This window comes from Sarcophilus harrisii, chromosome 5, assembly GCF_902635505.1.
Source record: "Sarcophilus harrisii chromosome 5, mSarHar1.11, whole genome shotgun sequence".
Lineage (NCBI taxonomy): Eukaryota > Metazoa > Chordata > Mammalia > Dasyuromorphia > Dasyuridae > Sarcophilus > Sarcophilus harrisii.
The window spans coordinates 8296982-8318338 of record NC_045430.1 but is presented as its reverse complement, the minus strand read 5'-3'; the positions used below and the strand labels follow the sequence as shown (position 1 = coordinate 8318338).

General features: G+C 45.6%; 1 protein-coding gene across 1 annotated transcript; it reads right to left on the bottom strand.

Moving 5' to 3' along the window:
* Positions 1-2078: 2078 nt before the first annotated feature.
* PNPLA5 (patatin like phospholipase domain containing 5) lies at positions 2079-20888 on the bottom strand. The gene is made up of 9 exons (XM_031937899.1): positions 20623-20888; positions 17755-17987; positions 13313-13378; positions 11889-12098; positions 11078-11138; positions 9000-9212; positions 6108-6240; positions 4640-4756; positions 2079-3054 (listed from the first exon to the last, which is right to left on the bottom strand). Exons 1-9 carry the CDS (start codon positions 20807-20809, stop codon positions 2913-2915), a joined length of 1362 nt encoding a protein of 453 aa, XP_031793759.1. The 5' UTR covers positions 20810-20888; the 3' UTR covers positions 2079-2912.
* Between the last annotated feature and the right edge of the window lie 469 nt (positions 20889-21357).

Genomic DNA, 21357 nt, shown 5'->3' with positions numbered 1-21357 from the left:
GAATTGACATTATCCTAGGAGCCAGAATACCATCTTTCACTTAGTATATGTGATCCTGGGCACATAACAAACCTGTCTAGGCTTCAGTTTCCTTTTCTGTAAGATAATTAAGGTAATAACAGCACAATCCTCCTGTTAGGGTTATTGTGAAAGTCAAATGAGATAATGTTTGTAAGATACCTCTAAGTATCAACTGTTATTAGAATTCCATTTTTTCAATAAATAGAAATTTCTTTTCTATCCACAGTTAAAATAAAGGCATTACTATCTTTCCCCCAATTTTGCTACCCAAGCTGCTTCTTGTTCCAAATCTAGACCTTGAGGATGAGCTCTCTCTGGTCAATGAGCCCAGAAACCCTTGGAGGAATTAAGCTGGCTTGGTTGGGTGTTCTGATTCTGATGAAACCAGAAGAAATCTTTTTTGCTGTGGCAACTGGGATCAAATGACTTGTCCAGGGTCACACAGCCAGGAAGTGTTAAGTATCTGAGGTCAGATTTGAACTCAGGTCCTCCTGACTTCAGGGGCAGTGCTCTCTCCTCTGCACCACCTAGCTCATGGGTACTTTCTTATCCTTCAAGAGGCAGGAGGCACTAGACGTGCCAAGGACCAAACATCACTCATAAACACAGACTCAAAAAATGAAATTGATTGTAACCTAACATACAGTAAGCCACTGGCTAATTATCTGATTAGGAAATCAATTGCTGCTTAGAAAGAAAAATAAAAAGGAGACACTATCTTTGATACATCAATGGATTGTGGTTTCCTTAATGAGGATACTCATTTATTCAAGCCCATCCGGTATGACTCTTGCTTTTAGCATCCTGTAAATCTGTTCAGTCCATCCTGCTTGTGAAAGGCTTTTTTCTATATATTCTAACACTACATAGATGCAGTAGAACACATGGGCTCCTCATCTGTTATCCTTCTTTCTCACTCCATGGCTGGCCTATCCTTTCTTTCCACTGTACATTTCCCCAATGGCATCCTCTCCACCACTTCTATTGTGCAATTCTTTGTAATATATTGCTGTTTACTAATGTCCATCCCATAGCTCTCCATTTATCTTTGGCTGATCTTCAACTTCTATTCTCAGGAGAGAGTGTTATCCCATAACTCATTGCTCCAAGCAAAGCCTCAGTCACTCCAGCCTGGTAGCATGGTGAAAAGAGCATTGTCTCTAGTCATCCTTCTGGGCCTTTGTTTCCTTATCTGTAAGATGATGGGTTTGAAGCTATTGATGGGTTTGAACTAAATAGCTTCTAAGATCTCTTCCACATATAGGATTCTGTGATTCAAAGTCATGCAGAGTCAGTGACATAAAGAAACTTTTGTTTCAGGAAGAAAGCTGAAGTCATTTAAAGGACTATGAGCTCTCCCAAAGGTTGTGCTTCCTTCCCTCTTCCTCCCTAGATGAAAATCTAGGCAGTCCAGCTCATTGTACCATTTATGGTATCTATCCATGGTATACATATCCATGAGCCAATTGTATAGGCTGGCCATCCACTGCATAGGACAGTCTGAGCAACAAACATTTTTCATCCAGTTGGTTTTTCCAGTGTGGATGATCAGGCCAAATTTTTTTGAGTGTTCATAGATCTCAATTTGGAATCTCTAAGCAGTATATTCTTGGGCTTGGTTTTCCTACTATCAGCATGTTGTTTTCTGTGAATAGGGACAGGTAAAGAACTTGATCCATCTTCAACCTGGACAGTGCTAGACTTCCTCCATGATGACACCAAATGCCATGTATGCACTTTTATGTTGCACTTGATATTAATCATCTGAGGCCCAAACACCGTTATCTGTCATGTAACTTTTCAATGAATCTTGTCCAACTTGAACATATGCCCAGGGATTGCTTTGTTGAGAGAAGGATGTTTCTTCACTTTACTGAGCATTGGGATTTTCTAATCACTAATCCAAGGGCAGTAGCATTTTAGATGCACTCTACCTTTCAGGCAGTTTGTGATGCTAAAGATGTGGTATCCTAAAGAACAGTGTTTGAGGGGAAGCTAGATGGCTCTATTTGAGCACCAGCCCTGGAGTTACTTCCTAGCTGTGGGACCCTGGGTAAATCACTTAACCCCAATTGCCTCAAAAAGAGCAGTTTGTGGAAAGCCTGCCTTCTCCCACCTAATGTACTCTTCAAGGAAGGCTGCAGTGCCTATGTAGACTTTTCTTATAAAGGGGGTTCAAAGAAAGCATTCTGTTGAGGGGGGTAATTTCCCTAACTGGGGGGAATCATGGAGACAACATCTGAGTTGGGTTTTTAAACAACAGAATTTGGGGGCTGGCATGCCATGCATAAGAAACAGGGTTAATAAAGGCAGGTAAGTTGGAAAAGCATAGGACATATCTGGGGAAATTGAAAATCTCTGTTTTTCCTAAACTGTGTAGGACCTGGCTAGAGTGCATCACATAAGATAAGGCTGGACAGCTCCTATTCAATCAGGTAGGAGAGGGTTTTGAGTGCCAGGCAAAGGGGGTTGAAATTTATTGTGTAGGTCAAGACTATCTGGAAATGTGAGCAGAGGAGTGACATGAGCAGGGAAGGATCAGGGACTAGAACAAGATTCATTCATTAACCAACCTATGTGTTTATTTAACACTTCTTATGTTCCAAGCATCAGATCAGGTCCATTTCAGCCTCCAAGTACTATGAAACCCTAATGAGGGCAGACCTAGGCCTAGAAAACCCAATGAACAGAAGGTATGCTCCAGAACACCTTACATTAGAGAACTGTGCCCACCGTCCATCCAGCCTGCATCCCCGGGAGCCAGGCCTGACAGGCACTCCCAACTCTGGCTGTCCTCTGGCCATGGCTGGAGGAACTGAGAAAGAAGGAAGGACAGTAATTCCAAAGATCCTGCCACCATTTTCCATTCAGGAACTATCTTATCAGCCAGCTCATGCCCTCAGTGGTTGGGGTGGCAAAACAATCTCTGCCAAGGAAATGTGCATCTTGGAGTGATCATATTTACACAAGTCTGACTGGGGAGGGAGAGACTGCATCGCATTGGAGGAACCAGGGGAAGAGAAATTCTGCAACCTAGAAAGAAAAGAAGGGCCCTCAGATCCAACAGTTTCAGTCTATTGGGATTCTAATTAAATGGATTCAGCATCTGAAGGAAACCCAAAGAGCCTCCAGACCAATCTAAACCTGAGCAAGAATCACCAGTGATGGGGAGCTCATCACCTCCCAAAACAATCCTTTTAAGATTTGGACAACTCTGATTGTTAGGAAGTTTGCCTTTATATGGAAGCATATAATTCCACCTTTCCGCAACTTCCTCTCCCTCCCCACCCCTATCCCATCATCCCTTTCCAGTCTGCCTTGAACCCTTCAGACACTGGAAGATGTGTAGAGTGACCTTCCAAGCCGCTTCTCCTCACACTGGCACATGCCAGCTGCTAACCTGGAGGCTAATCTGCCACCTTCCTTTACCTGAAGGGGTATTGTAGAGGCAAGAGTGAGTAAAAGGAGCTGGCAGAGAGCTCAGAGGGAGCCCCAGATACAATTGGACCAGCTGGCCTGGTCCCAGCTCTGCCACTTGTAATTAATTATTAGCTCTGATGTAGCACCATGAGGCTTGCAAATATGATCATATTTCTTCCTCATAGCACCTCTAGGAGGTGGGTGATCATTCTCCCCATTTTGCAGATAAGGAAACTGAGGCACGGAGATGTGAAGTGTCTTGCCTGGGTTTACACAGCTAGCAAGGGTTAAAGGCAGGATCTGAATTCGGGTTTTCTGACTCCAGAAGTCTAAGCCCTTAGCCACCAGCGGCTTTATTCATGGGCATCATCTGTAAAATGGGGAAATGACCTCCTGTCAAGTTCTTACTTGTATTTCTTGGCCATAGAAGACAGAACTTAAACCAAAGGCTGGAATTAAAGGGAAGTAGATTGTGGGTCGAAAAGAAAAAAATCTCCTAGAAACCAAAGCTGCTCCAAAGTAGAAAGGTCTGCCTAGAGAGGTGGTGCAAAGTTCCCTCCCATCAATACAAGTGTCAGAATAGACACTTGTTTAGGATCTATCAGTCAATCAATCAATAAGCATTTATTAAATGCCTACTGTGTGCCAGACTCTACATTAATGAAGACATGATTCCTGTCCAGGTGGAGGATTTGGTTACCCAATCTATGAGGTCTCTTCTAGCTCTGGATGCAAGAACCTGTGCTTCCAGCCCCCTCTTGGTTCCCTGTAAGGGAACAGTTTGAGGATGGGGGAGGTGTTTGGGAAATCTTGGGCATCAAGGGATGATGGCATCAGTATCAAAGTCAGCCACTGTCCAAACAATGGAATTCCCCAAACCTATCAGCAGGTAGTGGGGAAGGTGAGGAGGGAAGAGAATTTGAAGTAATGTCTCCCGTGGGAGAGTCAGAAGGGAGAGAGATTTTATAGTAGTGTAAAAGAAAGAACAATGGATTTTGAGTAAAATAAGCTGTTATTGACTTTTTGTATGATCCCTGGCAGGTCACTTCCCTTCTCAGAGCCTCAGTTTCCTCCTTTGTAAATTGACAGAGTAAGACAAGATGTCAGATTTAGATCCCAAAATTGATGAGAAAGAAGGTGGAGCCCTCAGCCATCACGCCTTGGTCTGGCAGACTCAGCTTCCCATCCCCCCGCTTACCAAGCTGACCCCTGCAATCTGTCTTTCACTTCAGAGAAAACAAACCCCCCAAATTTCTTGAGTTCACAATGCATCCACCGGATATCTTCTGGGGCCTCTGGAATCCAGTTAATTATCCTGTAAAAGGAAGGGATTGGGAGTTAGCAGCAGGGAAGCAGCAGTAGATAAAAGACCAAGCCTGCAAGCAGAAAGAATTGCTTCAAATTCTGCTTCAGACACTTATAAGCTGTGCGATCTTGGGCAAGTAACTTAGCCCCACTCAACCTCAGTTTTCTCACATGTAAAATGAGGGGAGTTAAATATAGTGCTATATACTGTCCCTTTGAGCTTTAAATGTATGATCCTCTGATTTAAAAGAGAAAATGCCATTTAAGCCATGATTACAACAAAGGGGATATTAGCAGATCTGATGTCAGGGCTGTGAGAAAGGAGCTCCCTCTTAATACGTTGGGGAGGATGGGAAGACAGATAGATGAATGAAGGCTAAAGGAATGGAGGCTTTATAGCCTGGAAAAGAGGAAGAAGAATCAGTCCCTGGAGAAGACTAATACAGAAGTGGCCAAAGATCTGTGAAGACTGTTAATAGTGAGCTCCCCCTCCCCAAGGCTTACAACGGCATGAGAGCCTCGGGGAGCATGGACAGGTAAAGCCAGCACCCTTCTCTGGCCTCAGTTCTCTCATTTGTAAAAAGAGGTGCTTGGACAAAGCCTAAAGGCCCCTCCCAGCTCCGACACCCCTTATTCTAAAGCATCCCTTGTTCTAAGCTCCTCCCAGCTCTGACATCCTCTGTTCTAAGCCCCTCCCAGTTCTGACATCCCCTTCTCTAAGTTCCTCCCAGCTTTGACATCCCCTTCTCTAAGCTCCTTCCCAGCTCTGCTATCCCGTTCTATGCCCCTCCCAGCTCTGCCATCCCCTGTTCTAAGCTCCCTCCCAAGTCTGATATTCCTTGTTCTAAGGCCCCTCCAGTTCTAACATCCCCTATTCTAAGCTCCCTTCTGAGCTAAGTCATGTGCTCTACATCCTAACATTCTATGTTCTAGGGTTAGTTCAAAACATGCTCTGTTTTATGGTGAAAGAATATTTCCTAATGTCCCTTCCTGACTATAACTTCTAGACTTTTTGACCTCCCTGGGCCAACCAGCTGATTCTCAGCACTGGGTCTTCAGCATCCATTTTCTACCAGCCACTACTCCACTGTGGAAACTCCTTGGAGAAAGTCACCAAAACCAAGTTGCCTTTACCCACTCCCAGTGTATGGTGCCCACCCCCTGTTGGACTCTCTCTGTGACTCACAGGTCTTCCATCCTTCTCCTATTACAAACCTTAAAATGTGATCAAAATAGGAATTACTGCATTCATGAAATAAAAATGATTATTACCCGTCTCTAAAGTTTGAACTTACTTGTAAAAAAGCAGTGTCCAGCTCCTTCCTCATTGCATCCCTCACCCTCGACAAAATCTCACTCACCTCTTAGTTTTAAAGTACACATATTCCAAAGGTAGTGTGAAGGGCAGGAGTGTATAGGTCAGTACTTGGCCAGGTATCGATCGGGAAAATCGGGCAAAGAATCCATTGGGTCTTTCACATGACTTCTTCAAGGCTACAACAACATGTTGGGGCATTTGAGAATGCTGAGAAGTCTAGACCCTAAAAGCTGGGACAAATCTATAAAATGGGGAAGGTCAGGGCAGCTAGGTAGTGCAATGGATAGAGCACCAGCCCTGAAGTCAGGAGTACCAGAGTTCAAATTTGGCCTCAGACACTTAACACTTCTTGGCTGTGTGGCCCTGGGCAAGTCACTTAATTCCAATTGCCTCAATAGCAAATAATAAAACAAAATAGGGAAGGTCATACCTGGGAGAAACATTGGAGCAAAAAATGTCAGGACTTGAAGAGGATCTAGAGATGATCTAGTCTAACCTGCTCATTTTCCTGTAGCTCAGAGAGCTTAGGAAAGTCACTAAACTTGATAAGAAGTGGACAGACTTGGAATTAGCACGTCAAACCAAGAATCATTCGAATACATCATAACATTTTCAATACAAAACTATTCCCTTTACAAGTGCCCAAAGTCATGGCCATTTTTAGACCGTCCATAGACTGGGCTCTTCCCCATACTTTCTCAATCCCCAAAGGAGTCTCGTTGATTATTCTGTGCCTCAGTTTTCTTTTCCGTTAAACAGAGATAATGATATTTATGGTGCCTCTCTGGACATAGTAGCCTAGATTTCAGACTAACAGGGAACTTAAGAGGTCATCCCATACAACCCATTCATTCTCCAGAGTCCTAGTGCCATGAAGTCACTTGTTCACTTGTGTTCAGCTCTGACTATCATGGAAAGGGAAGCTCTGATAATAACAATCATTATTCTTGTTACTGGGTGAGGAGTTCTCTCTTCTCTGACCTCTTTATGACTTCATCCATGATCTTCAGGAGTTTCTATGGCTAAAAATGGATCTCCCTGCACCCAATCATGAGCTCTGACAGTTAAGCTTAGCCAGATTGCGTAATCAGCCCCTGACCATCATTGGGATGGTTCTGGCAACTCCTAGTCTCGTAGAGAGGAGCTGCCAACAAAAGAGCATGGTGGCAGAGGTTTGGAGACCCAGGGTCCCCTCTACCACCATTATTCATAGGAATATTAGGAAGTATAATATAATCATCACAAGAAGTATGACATAGGAGAGATGCAAGGCAAGTGCTATGGATGGTCCTCTAGGAGAAAAAGCAAATGAGTTTAGTGGGAACAGAGGAAAGGAATCTGTTTGGCTTTATCAGGGAGATGATATCTGAACTGAGATTCAAAAGACAAATAGAATTTTAGCAGATGGCAAAAGAATGGACTGGTCATAGGATCCAAGTCTTAGAGCTGGAAAGGATTTGGAATCCAACCCCCTCTTTTTGCAGCTGAGGAGCTAGCCCCAGAAAGGGTAAATGGGTTGCCGAGGATCAGACAGCTAGTAAGTTATCTGGGGCAGAATTCAAGGAGAGATGTAACAGACCCTGGTAAAGTCCCATTTCTGACACCAAAGGCTATGATGTCCTTAGCAAGTCCCTTGACATCCCGGTGGTTTCCCTGCTAATTCTCCTAAGACAATATGTTGTAGAATGAGAGGTTTTGGTAGGGGAATTTTTTCCCATCCTCTCCCATCAAGGTCACAGGTCTAGTCCCTATCCCTCAAAAATAATATGTTAGGAAAAAACTCCCAAAAAAGTGAACAGGGCAATTTGGCTGAAATAAAGAACATATAAAGCAGGGAAAAGGAAGGAATGCTGGAAGATCACAGTGGGACCTGATTATAAAAATCTTCTTCTGGCAAGCTAAGGATTTCAATGGCCATAGGGAGCCATTGATGATTTTTAAGTTGAAGAGTTACATGATCAAGACTGTGAATTAGGATAATTCCTTGAACAGTATATAATGGATGGATTGGAGAGAAAACCCTGTTGATATGGAGTTGAATTAATAGGTTAATTTAATAATTCTGCCAAGTGATGAGACCAAATTAAAGGTGCTGTCAGTAGAAGTAGAGAATAGGGAACAAATGTGGGAGAGATTTGAGAAGTAGAATAAATGGCAAAGAATGAAGGCAGTACTAGGAGGATTCTGTCAGCAACAGCGAGAAGGAACGTGGGCAGGTTCCAGGGTATGCCGGATCAAGTTGGAGGTGGCCCTGAACCCTCCAGGGGAAAATATTCAGTGGTTTTGGATCCCAGAGTACCTCTTAAGCCAAAAATAATCCCCAAGGACAAAATTCCCATTTAGAAAAATAGGGAGGAGAGGGAGGCTGAGTAGGAGTGATTAGAAAGGTGGGGGGGGGTGGGGAGAGAGCAGGGAGAGAACTTTCAGAAAAAAGAAAAGCTCCTGGACAGGAAGGAAGATCTTAACAACTTGTGTGACCCCATGGTATCCTGCACAGGGCACACAGACTTGAACCCAGAAGAGGTTTCTAAAACTTCAAGTCCAGATTATTTCATTCTTTGTACTTCTGTCCCTGAAAGCCATCTCAGTGCTTGGTATATACTATATGTTCATCGTCATTGTTATTTAGTCATTCCAGTCACATTCGACTCTTCTTGATCCTATTTGGGATTTTCTTGGCAAGATACTGGAATGGTTTGCCAGAACCTCCAGTCCATTTTACAGATGAGGAAACTGAGGCAAGCAAGTGAAGTGACTTGCTCAGGGCCACAGCTAGTAAGTGTCTGAGCCCAAATGTTAGAGAGAGGAAGCTTCCTGACTCCAGGGTTGGTGTTCTATTCACTTTGCCACTTAGCTGCCCACTGTAAATGCTTATTGATTGATTGATGGATTTCTACTGGATGGATGGATGGATGGATGGGTGAATTAGTATTACCTGCTTCAAGATCTGGTGACAGAAGCTCAAACTGTGCTATGTCTCTGACCAACACATTGGGCACTTTCCAGTTGAAAAATAGTTCTCCAGATTTTCCTTCTTTCTCACTACCACCATTTCTTCCTTGGTTACTACTGGCTGGCCAAATTACAGAGCTAGACGATGAGGCCATCCCATTACATAAGCTTGTGATGACTCCCTCCTTCGTAATACCTGAGGAAAGAGAAAAGATGAAAAATAATATGCCAGTCACCCAAAGGAAAAATACTATGAAGCAGACTTCCCAGTCTGAACAGAACACTGTGGTTTTAGAATTATATATGTGCATACCCACACATTTATGGAGAAGCAGACATGCAAAGCAGGGTCCAGGGCATGAAGTGGAGCTTGTTGTCTCCTGAGCATTTTTAAGATTCGTAAATCCCTTTACAACACTTCTATGAAGCTTGTAGTTTAAGACTTGCTCTCCCTGTTTGACAAATGAGGAAACTGAGGCTTGGAGAGGTTGTGATTTGGCATGATGTATTCTGAGCTGAAAGGAGACTTAGAAGCCACCTAGCTCCAACTTCTTCATTATGTAGGGGATGAAATGGAGGAGCTGGAGAAGTGATGGGTTCAAGGCGACCAAAAACACTCGCATCCAGGAGGGATATCTTTCTCTAGTCCTTATTTGAACAGAGTCTGAATTGTAGAAAAACAAAAGGAGCTTTGGACTTGGCAGCAGATATTCTGCATCCAAGCCTGATCTTTCCTGTTAATAAACTGGATGACTTGGAGCAAGTGTTTTTGAGCTCTCTGGGCTGGGTTTTTCTTCCCTACAAAGTGGGGCTGACCGTTCTTGTTCCCCCTACCTCACAAGGAGGCATTGAGGGAATAGCCCTGGAAGCACCACAGAAGGAGTGACCATTGTTAGGACAAAGAAGATTCTAGAAACCCAGAACAAGCAAGATGGGAATTGCCAGGAGTCATGAAATGGAAAATACCTTCAGACCTTGGAAGAATTGTATGAACTGATGCAGAATGAGGTAAGCTGCACCAGGAGAATCATCTACACAGTAAGAGTATTGTCAAGATAAACAGCTTTGGAAGACTTAAGAAAAATCAGTTGCACACAATTGCAGAGGACTCGGAGGTCTTCAGGTAGCCTGAATGATCAACTTTCAGGGATTAGACCCAAAAGCACTTCTTAGAATTGCAGAATCTCAGAATTGAAAGGAATTGTCAGAAGCCATTTTGTCTAACCCACAGTTGAACAAGAATCTCTTCTATGTCTTTCTTGACTAGTGGTCATCTCATTTCTGCTGGAAGACTTCCATGGAGAGGAAACCCATAACCCCTTGGGGCAGTCCATTTCACTGTGGGACAACTCTGATTATTAGGAAGTCTCCTGACTCCCATCTCAAGACTATCTCCACTCTTATAGAAAGATCATTATCAAAGTTGAAAGAAGACCATGTTCGGAACAGCCCTGTTCCTAGAATATCATGGATCAGGAAGAATCCTGATGTTTGTAATTTTAAAAAATCATTTCCATATTACAAATAGCTACAATGTTATCACTGAGTTCTCCCTATATATATTAATACAGATTGCAACACCCCATCCCTTCCTCCTCCTTCAGAATTTTTTTCCTGAATTGTTGTGGTTGGAAAACTTTGTTCCCTCAAGGGGGGATGCTAGTGAAGGAATAAAAGTGACCAATTAACACTAGCTCACATTCACACTGCACTTTGTATGGTCCTTACAATATCCCCCTGAGGTCAGGGAGACCCCCTTTTTATAAGGGGACTAGAGGTGAAGTCCTTGCTGGGGTCAGAGCCAAGGTGTACAAGTGAAGCTCTAGAACTGGAAGGCTCAGTCCAGTCCCCTCGTTTTACAGGTGAGAAAACTGAGGACGGGTGTTTCCCCAAGATTGCCAGTTACAAGAGAGGGATTTGACCCATGCGTTTTCCTTTGTACCAACTGCCCACCCTGCCCTGCACACATCTACTCAGCCCATGCTAACAACTCTCTCCCTTATGGGACACTGCCTATGCCAGGGAGAGCTCCATTCCCAAGGCCCACCTCAGCAGACTTACCTCGACTCTCCAAGAACCTCAGAGCATCCAGGTAGCCTTGTCTGCAGAAATCTGCCACCTCCTGCAAACAGAAGGCACCAGAGCCACCATGGAGGAGAGACACGGACCCCAGCAGAAATTCTGCTCTAAATGCCCTGTGTCCCCCCTCCCCCCAACGCCCACAAAGCCCTCACCCTTCCCGCAGGGTCAGTCCTGTGGTCAGGCTGGGAAATGGAAGAGAAAACACACCCCCAGCGTGAAGGAGTTCCTGCCGCCCTTCTTCTTCCCATGGAGAGGCTTCCTCCAGCCCACCCGTCACCATCCAAGTTTCCCCTAGGTGCACTCTGTCTCTCTCTCTCTATCTCTGTGTCTCTCTCTCTTCCTCTTTCTCTCTCTGTGTCTCTCTTCCTTTCTGTCTCTGTGTGTCTCTCCCATCCTCTCTTTCTGTGTATCTCTCTATGTCTCTCTTTCTCTCTCTCTCTCTCCATCTCTGTCTGTCAGAGAGAGAGAGAGAGAGAGAGAGAGAGAGAGAGAGAGAGAGAGAGAGAGAAAGCTCTTTAACTCTGACAGGAGTCCCCATCCATGTGGAACAAACTTCCTAAACTAGCTGAGGCACAAGCAGGGTTCCTAACTCTGGAGCAAACTTTTCCAAACTCCTCATTTGACAAGAGGGAAAACTGAGATCTCAGGATGGGGAGCCACGTGGCCAAGGTCACCCACAGTCACACAGCTACTTGGAGCCGGGTTTGGTGCTTGAGCCCGCTGCCAAGACCAAACTGAGCCTGCCCAACCCTGGGGCTCCAGGCTGGATCAGAGTAGAACAGGAGCGTACCTCAGGCTCGGGGGGGAAGAGAGACATTAACCCCATGTGGAAGTTCCTGACACATATCTGGAAGCTGGCGTTGCAGAGGTTCAGCTCATGCAAGCTGCCCGAGGTGCTCTGGGGGCAGATGTCCACAGAGCCGTAGAAGGGGGAGATGGTGATGGTGGCATTGGAGTCAGTGAAGGGCACGTTGTTGCTCAGAGCTCCGTCCACGTAGCGCTGAGGGACGGTGAGAGACAAGGGCAGATTGAAGGGCAGATGCCCGGAGATGGTTCCCCCCTACCCCCTCTCGAGTCCCTCCTCCCACGCTCTGCCTGCTGGAATCTGACAGAGGAACAGGGGGGTAACACAAGCATTACTGGCCCCAACTGCAGATGAGCACACAGAGGCTCGAAAAGGAAAGCATCTTGTCCAGAGTCACAGCCAAGAAACCTGAGGGGTGTCTGGATCTCAGGAGCGACCTCTGCTCTCTTCACGTCCGTTTGTTTATTCATGTAACCACTAACAAGCACTTATTAAACGCCTCACTACACCAGCTACTGTGCTCAGCACTGAGACAAAAACAAAGCGAGCCCTTCTCTTCTAGAGCTCTGTCTAGCTCTTGTCATTGGGTTGTTTCAACCCCATTTGATTCTTCATGACCCATTTCTTGTCAGGGACATTGGAGTGGTTGGCCAGCTCCTTCTCCAGTCCATTTTACAAATAAGGAAAGTGAAGCAGACAGGGTTAAGTGACTGGCCCAGGGTCACACAAATGAGGAGTGTCTGAGGTCGGATTTGAACTCAGAATGATAAATTTTCCATCTAGGTCCCTGCACTCTTTGCACTATGGCTCCCTCTAGCGCCCCAAAATAGCACTACCCAGCTTAAGTAAATGCAGAATATTAAGTGATTTTCTTCTCCTAAGGCAATTCCAAGCTACTTCAGGACAAGAATGGGCTTCAAACCCCTTCCTGACACATTCACAGATAATGGAACAGGAGGCATCTAGTCCAACCTCATTTTACAGATGGGGAAACTGAGTCCCAGAGTGGGGAAGCCAGAAGAGTGTAGGACTTGGAGATGGGAAGACCCCACATTCAAACCCTGCCTCAATCACTCCTCCTCTCTCTGTGCCTCAGTTTCCTCATCTACAAAATAGGGGAGAATAACAGCACCTCCCTTCCTGAGGACATGGAAAGGGCTTTGCGATCTTTAAAGTACTCTATAAGCACAGGTGATTACTGTCTAAAGTCATGTAGCCAGCCAGCCTACAGCTTCAGAGCTGGAAGGGACCCCGCTCACTCAGGGACAATTTTATCCCCAGAGAGAGTCATACAGCTAGCAAGTCGGAGAATCGGCACCTGAATTCTGAACCCAAGTCCAGTGTGATTGGTTCCTCCCATCTTTCCCCAGAGCTCTTCAAGAGGGTAGGAAAAGTCCCTGCTGACTTACCTCTCCCCGAAACTGGGGTGGGATGACGCCGCAGTAGAAGGGGAAATATATGCTACAGAGGACTGCCTGGAAAGGAGAAGAAGGGGGGAAATGAACTCTGTTACCACTGGAAGGTCAAGGGGAAGCCAGACCATTCTCTGATTCCTCCCAGCCTCTAAAAACCACATTTACATGCTAGCTTTGTTGTACATTTGGAGAGAATAGCAAGTTGTACATGGTAGATTTGGAACCATTATGATGTACTGTGGAAATGTTCGTTTTCTTTCATGGATTGACAATAAAATAATTTTTTTTAAGGATGCTAAATCTTGTAGGGCAGGTGGTGTTCTCCCTTTTGTTTTGGCACACTTGGCACCTAATAAAAGCTTGGTGATTGATGAATTGAATGGTAGATTGATTAGTAACAGAGAGTACCCCATATGGACATTTTGTACATATTTGGTTAATAATATGTATCCCCAGATGGAATGAAAGCTTCTTGAGGGTAGGGATTGTTTCAATTTCGTATACCCAGAGAAGAAGGCACTTTAATTCTTGTCAGTTCATGGATGAATTGATTGATTTTCAGCTCTATTACTTATTATTGCTATCACCTTCAGTCGATCTCTTTCCTTGAGTGTGCCTTATTTTTCTCATCCCAAAAAAGTTTGGGAAATAGCCTTAGATGACTTCTAAGAGCCTTTCCTAGCTCCAGATGCTCCAGTAGAGTCAGCCTTTCCTTTCCTTTTATAAAAACCAATTTCTAAAGAAAACTAAAGAAAACAGATTCTTTGCCTGCTAGATAAATCATTTCTTCCCTCTACCTACAAAGTTGCTTGTCTAGATTATCAAGAGAATTAATGGGAAAAAAAACAAAGGATGATAGCCTAGCGGTACCAGACCTAAAACTATATTATAAAGCAGCAGTCATCAAAACCATTTGATCCTGGCTCAGAAATAAAAGTGGATCAATGGTTAGGTTATACACAATACAATAATCAATGACTATAGCAATCTAGTGTTTGATAAACCCCCAAACTCCAGCTTCTGGGGTAAGAACTCAACTATTTCACAAAAATTTCTGGGAAAACTGGAAAATAATATGTCCAAAACTCAGCATAGACCTACAGCTCACAACCCATACCCAAATAAGGTCAAAATGGATACATAATTTGGGCATAAAAGGTGATATCATAAGAAAATTAGAAGAGCAAGGGATAATATACCTATCAGATCTTTGGAGAAAAGAAGAATTTATGACCAAAGAAGAACAAGAGAATGTTATGAAATGCAAGATGGACAACTTTGATAACATTAAATTAAAAAGGATTTGCACAAACAAAACCAACACAAACGACATTAAAAAGGAAATACAAAGCTGAGAAAAAGTTTTTACAGCTAGTGTTTCTGATAAAGTTCTCCTTTTTAAAATATATGAAGAATGGTGTCAAATTTATAAGAATACAAGTCATTTCCCAATTGAGAAATTGTCAAAGTATATGAACAATTTTCAGATGATGAAATTTAAGCCATCTACAGTCATAGAAAAAAGCTCTTAATCACTATTGATTAGAGAAATGCAAATTAAAATAACTTTGAGGTACCACTTCATACTTCTCATACTGACTAAGATGATAGGAAAAAACAATGACAAATGTAGGAGGAGATGTAGGAAAACTAGGACATTGATACATTGTTGGTGGAGTTGTGAAATAATCCAACCATTCTGAAGAACAATTTGGAACTATATCCCAAGGGCTATAAAAACTTTATACACTCATGGCCTTCTCCCTTGCCACCCACTCCAGCCTCCTGTCACCTGGTTCCTAACCTGCCCATCCCACCAGGATGGCTCTTTCCACATCACTAAGGACTCCCTTGATGCTTGGTCCAATGGTCTTTTCTCTGTCTTTGTTCTTCTTGACCACACTCCACCTAGTAGGTCATATTCTTGAGGTATTTTGCTCTCTTGTTTCCGCTGTGGTAGATGACCTTGCACAGCCCTCCCTCACTTTAATCCAATTCACTTGCATGTCATGGCATTGACTCCCTGATGTCCTGGTCCTCTTTGAGAACAAAGGACAAACAACAAAAACTGTGAGTAAAGCTGTGAGCTTCTTCCCTCCCTCCCCCACCCTCTCTCCCCAGAGGGTATCATACCCTTATCTACAAATGCTCTTAAAAGCATTATTTTCCTCTTTTGTACCTCTGATTTCCTCTAAGATATCTTGGGGGGGGGGGGTTACTGGCTGGATTTCTCTCTCTCTCTCTCTCTCTCTCTCTCTTTTTTTTTCCTGAGGCAATTGGGGTTAAGTGACTTGCCCATGGTCACACAGTTAAGTGTCTGAGGCCAGAACTGAACTCAGATCCTCCTGACTTCAGGGCTGGTGTTCTATCTACTGTGCCACCTAGCTGCCCCTATATTTCTCTCTTAAGGTCAAGGTCTTAAACCAAAACCAATCTGATTTTAATTGGCCACAAATAGGTCCTTGGCCAAGCCCCAAAGGCCATTTGGTCTTTGTTTGGGTTTTGACTGACTCAGATTGAATGTAAATAGCAATCATTTCTGCTTTGGTCAGAAACCCTGAGGATCTTCCCCTCCCAGATTAATTTCTTTATATATTTATTTACATTTTTTTGGACTAGGTGAAAGAGGTTCTTTGCCTCAGTTGCTACGTAGCCTTGATCACTCACTGAATGGGTGCTGCTTCAATCAAACTGAGACCTGGAAGACCTTAGCTTTAAAAGGTCGAGGTCTTCCATCGCTTCGGGGCCATGCCCTGTCATCCTGATCAATATCTGGCCCCTGGGCCCAGAGGGATTTGGAGGGGACAGCGGGGCTGATGACCTCACACACCCCTCCCTCACTGAAGTCCAAGTCACTCTCACATCACAGCATCACATCCCTCACGTCATGGTCCTCTTCGAGAATGAAGCACAAACAACAATCTCTTCTGTTCTCCTCCTGAATGTATCTCCTTTGCCAACCCCTTGCTTGGTACATTCCCTTTATACCAATGGCTTCTAGATTCCTCCATTTCTAGTCTCTCTTGATCTCCTGTCCCATACCTCAGAACACCCCCTGCTTTTCCTCACTTGTTCCTCAAATTCTACCCAAATTGAATTGGTCTCCTAAAAAATGGTCTTTCCACTCCCTTCTCTGCTTTGATAGCACTATTGTCTCCTCAATCATCCTGGCTCACAAACAAAATCAGCTTTAATGTTTCACCTTCTCCATCTTAAAATATCTAATATATAAAATACATAAAGATTATATTTTTACCCCTCTTTTTCACCTCCATCTAGTTGCCAAGTCCTCCTCCATCAATATTTATATCTGTCCCCTCCTTCCTAATCAAAGCATTGTTTTCCTTTCCAGTTCCCCCCTCTAACCTGGATTGTGACAGCAGCTCCTACCTGCTCTCCCTGCCTCCAGTTTGTTCCCTTTCCACACAGCTGCCAAAATCATCACCCTGACCAAGTCATTCCCAGCCCAAGAGAAATCAGTTGTTCCCCAAGGCTTCTAGAAGACTATGTCAGTCAAAGCCCTCCACTTCCTGGTTCCAGTCTCCTTGCCTTGTCTAGACCAGTCAAACCTGACCTTCCCATCTCTGCTCATCCACCTTTGCTCATGATGCCATCTTTAGCTGAAGTCCCTTCTTTCCCTTCAGGCCCAGGATGCTCCACTGACCATTTGAGAGTGATCATTCCCTTCTTGCATTCCTCCTAGAACTCTAGCTCAATTTCTTCTGTATCTATCTGTATCTTCTGTTTGATTAGAAGTTACTTGAGAGGAAGTTCTTCATCCTGATTGTCTGGCTTTTCCTTCAAAATGCATGACACTTTGCACATAGCAAGAATGTAATGTGAAAAACTAAATTTAATAGACTTGAAAGGGGATTTGAAGATCATTTTGTCTAACCTCCCAACCCAAGGCAGGAAGGACCCAGCAGGATACCTCATGCAACTGTAACACTGGCCCCAAACCAGCTACAAAACATGATAATGTTAATGTGGTTTCCTAAGTCACTGCATCCACCCAGGTATCCTTGGGTACAGTGATGCGATCCTCCTTTCTATCTGACATTGCTGCCCTACCACACGACTGCCTCCAGCCAAACTGGATATTTCCCCCAAAGCAGGCTGGGAAGATCCTCTCAATGCAAGGACACAGGGTAGGCAAAGATTCTAGGGATGGTCATCCCCACATGAAGCACGTCTTGTTATGCTCCAGGCCCACTCCAGAGGCCGCTGGGGAAATCAAGGGATTTAGAGCTGGAATCGCTTAGCCAGACTCCTGCATGGAAGGATGCTCAAAGTGCGCAGGCCTGGTCAGTGGCAGAGTTTAGGATCAAAGCCAGATCTCTAGGCCCAAACCAGCGTGGCTTGGCTACACTCGGGCTGCCTGATCTGCTGTTGTCTTTGCTGGGGACCTTGAGCCAAACTCAGGCACAGAGACTCACCTGGATGAGCTCATCTCTGGTGGCAAAGTGGGTGATAATCACATTCTTCCCATCTGGCCACCGGGTGAGGGAGACGCCGACCTTCTGGGAGGCTAACTCATGGACATTGTCAGGGAGGTGCTTCTCGAGGCGCCGCTTCACAAAGCTGATGCAGTCATAGGAGGGGTGGAAGATGCCGATGCTTTTCTCCCGGATTTCCTTGACTATGTCCAGGAGGTTGGAACAGCAGAAATCTGGGGGGGGAAAGAGCAGCCCTTCCCTTAGGCTTGAGAGGGTGGGTGGGATGGAGGGTGGCCATGACCCGTTCTCTAGTGGTCCCTTCCCTTCCTCGCCTTTCCCCTTCTTTTCTCCTTCCCTCCCCTTCCTTTTCCACATTGAGTTTCTCTCTCACCCAAAATGGAGATACAGTGACCACACTCAGACCTGATTCCAAATGCTTTGATCTGGGCCAGTTAATTGTTCTCTCCTTAGGCAGCCTGGTATGTTGCTCTCCACCTTCCCCCCCCCCCCACCCCAAAGCTTAATCCTCTCCCTCAGAGAGAGAGAGAAACTTCACACCTGATCAGCTTTAGCCCTACTGTATCTCAGAACTCCCAAAATCGAGATCCATCATGTCCAGCCTATCCCTATCCTAATAAAAACCATACCACTCTCATCCCAGAACGGGCAAGGTAATCCTAAATAAAGATGACAAAATCTAAATGAAAAGAGAATAGATTAACAATAGCTTGGAGGACTCTGGGGATGTTTAGCTTCCTTCAGGACACTGCTTAAAGTCCATTTTCTGCACAAAGCCTTTCTGCTCCCCTCATCCTCCCCCTTTCCCTCCCACAGACATTATCTGTTAATACTGCACAAGTATTTTCCAGTTGTCCTGAGGGCAGTGATTATGTTTTTTGCTCTTCTTTTCAACCATAGCTCTTGGCATAGTACCTGGCACATAGTAAGAGTTTACAAAATGCTTATCAACTACAGACAGAGACAGAGACAGAAGGAAAGAGAGAGAGGAGAAGGAAAGACAGAAACAGTGAAACTTTGCACTGGGGGAAGAAAAGGGAAGAAGGAGAGACAGTGTTGCCTAATGGATAGCGGGCTGGTCTCAGAATAGATACCTGGGTTCAAGTCCCACCTGTGACACATATTAGCTGTGTGAGCCTGGGCCTCTCTATGTCAGTAAAGAGAACACTATCACTGAGAATTCTAAAACTAATGAAATCTCAGATGGGAAGAGGGGAAGGAAAGCACTGAGGGTGTTTAGAAGCATTTTCCCCTCTCAGTTATGGGACTGAAATTCAGCATAGAGAAAGAAGATGAACACCATATGAACACCATATTTTGATCCAAGGGGTCAACATTTGAGTCCTGGCTCTGGCACTTACAGTGTCACTGGAAACAATTTCTTCTTCCTACTGAGCCTCAGTTTCATTATCTACAAAATGGGCTCAATGATCCTTACAGTGCCTGTTATATAGAATGCACTCTGCAAACTGCAAAACATAACAGCTCTGAGATCAATGAGCTTCTGTCTTAAAGCTTTCTCCTTTGTAGCCTCACAGACTTTTCACCTCAGAGAGAACACAAAGCTCACCCTGGTTTCATTCCCAGATGACTAGGAATCCCCCCTACACTATCTCCAACAAGTGATCCCTTAGCCTCTGTCCTCCAGTTACAGGGAACTTACTACCTTTGGAGTCAACCTATCCCATGTTAGCCAACTCTAATTATTGGGAAGTCTTGGTTTAGGAAGGTTGTTAGGAATCTCTCTACAACTCCTTCACACTTGCACATATGAATGCACACATACACTCACACTAACACACACTCATATACATATATATATATATATATATATATATACCCACTGACACTAAAATACATACACATATTAACATACACATACACATATACACACTCACACTAACTCAAACACACATACATACACACTCACACTAACACATACACACAGTAACACACATTCACATTCACACACAAACACCTATATACTCCTTACAATTCTGCCCTACACCCTAAGACACACGGTCCTTATAGTTCCTCTCTCTGAAGCAAAAAAGAACAAATCTGAGTTATCTCCACACGGAGATAACCCATCTTCTCCTTCCCTTCTTATAACAAAGTTTCTTTCCCTCCTCCCTCCAGTTTGCCACCACAACCTCCTCTCTGGCCCAGGCCATGATTTCAGACAAGGATCTGTGTTTTCAGCATCTCCTCCCCCAGTATTGAGAGCTGGCCCAGACGTGGCGGGGCTGGGGGTCACAGAAAGCTCCTCTCCCGCTTTCCTTTTGCTCCCCGCAAGAATTCTCAAAAGGCGAAGGCCAGGACGTCCCAGAAGCCGGCCTTCCACAACTTCCTTCTGTGTGAGTCACTTCCCTTCTCTCTGGGCCACCGTTTACCCTTCTGTCAGGCAAGGGAGATAGGAATGCTCTTAGATGCTCTTTCCAGTTCTGTCTGGGGAGCCCCACAGAGAGCCTCCAGCCTGCTCTCCATCTCCTTCCCGCCCCCCCCCTTTCCATTTTCCTGCCAGGTTTTAAGGTTTAAGCTTTCCTGATCCCGAAACCACTTCAAAGATTCCTGTCCTGGGGTGGGGCAGGCTCCAGGAGCTGCAGGATGCCCGGGATCACCGTGGGCTCAGACCCAGAGCTTCAGACTCTGCCCTACAAACTGAGAAGAGGCCTTAGAGAGCTCCTGCGCCCTCCCCTTTCTAAGAGAAAGGAGACATTGCGTGGGGCGCACAGCTGGACAGCGATGCGGTCCGAGTCCTAGGCCGGGGATCGCCCCCCAAGCCGGGAACCCCATCAAGCTGCCCCTGAGTCTGGCTGCGGCCCCGTTGCCCCTGCAGGAGCCACGCACCCATGGACTTGTCGGTGATGATGGCGAGGCAGCACAGCGAGCCTGAAGAGGAGCCGTAGAAGCGGCGGGCTCCACGCAGCAGCTGCGGGGCGCGCTCCTTGAGGCAGGCCAGCACGCCCACGTGGTAGAGCCCCACGAAGCCCGAACCTGCAAAAGACACATCCCAGGTTCCCTCCTGCTGGAACATGGCTGCGGACCCTGCCCGGCAGCGTCCTAAATCCGGCGTCCGCCTCCAAGGGCTCAGGGAGTAAACCACGCTGAGCCCGGCAGCCCAGGACAGCCGCGGGGCCCAACTCGCCCCAGAGCAGCCTGCACGGGCCAGACTGCGGCCTCCACTAGCCAGCCAACTTTCTACTGCCTCCGCGGCCGTGACGTCACCCGCCGGCCCGGCCAATCCTAGCGGCTGCGCCCCTCCCCCTCCCTCATCCGCCTGCGGTCCAGCGCCCGCCCAGGTTCGGTTGCCCCTGACTCCTTGGGAGCAGTCGCCCTGGCCTTTCCAGGTCAATGGCGCTGTCCAGCCTGTCTCGGAGCATCCTGGAGGCCAGGTGGGCTTGTCTCCTCTGCAGTGCGGGGGACGGGAACTACTCACGGTTTCCTAAGAGCCTGAGGGTTCCAGCTGGAGGAGAAGCTCAGTCTGCTAGCTTTACTTCTTCCCAGGGCGGAGAGATGACTGTCCAGGTCAGACCGGAACAGGGCTGTCAGTAAGTTCAAGCTTTTCTGGCCAGGAAAACGTGC

Bases quoted from the DNA above. Each gene is read 5' to 3' on its own strand.
- PNPLA5 (XM_031937899.1), bottom strand. From the start codon at position 20,809: ATGTTCCAGCAGGAGGGAACCTGGGATGTGTCTTTTGCAGGTTCGGGC. The intron at 17,988-20,622 runs GTGCGTGGCTCC...TTCCCCCCCCAG, and splicing joins CATCACCGACAAGTCCATGG to ATTTCTGCTGTTCCAACCTC. The intron at 3,055-4,639 runs GTAAGCGGGGGG...TTTTCTTTCTAG, and splicing joins AGATTGCAGGGGTCAGCTTG to GTTGCAGAATTTCTCTTCCC.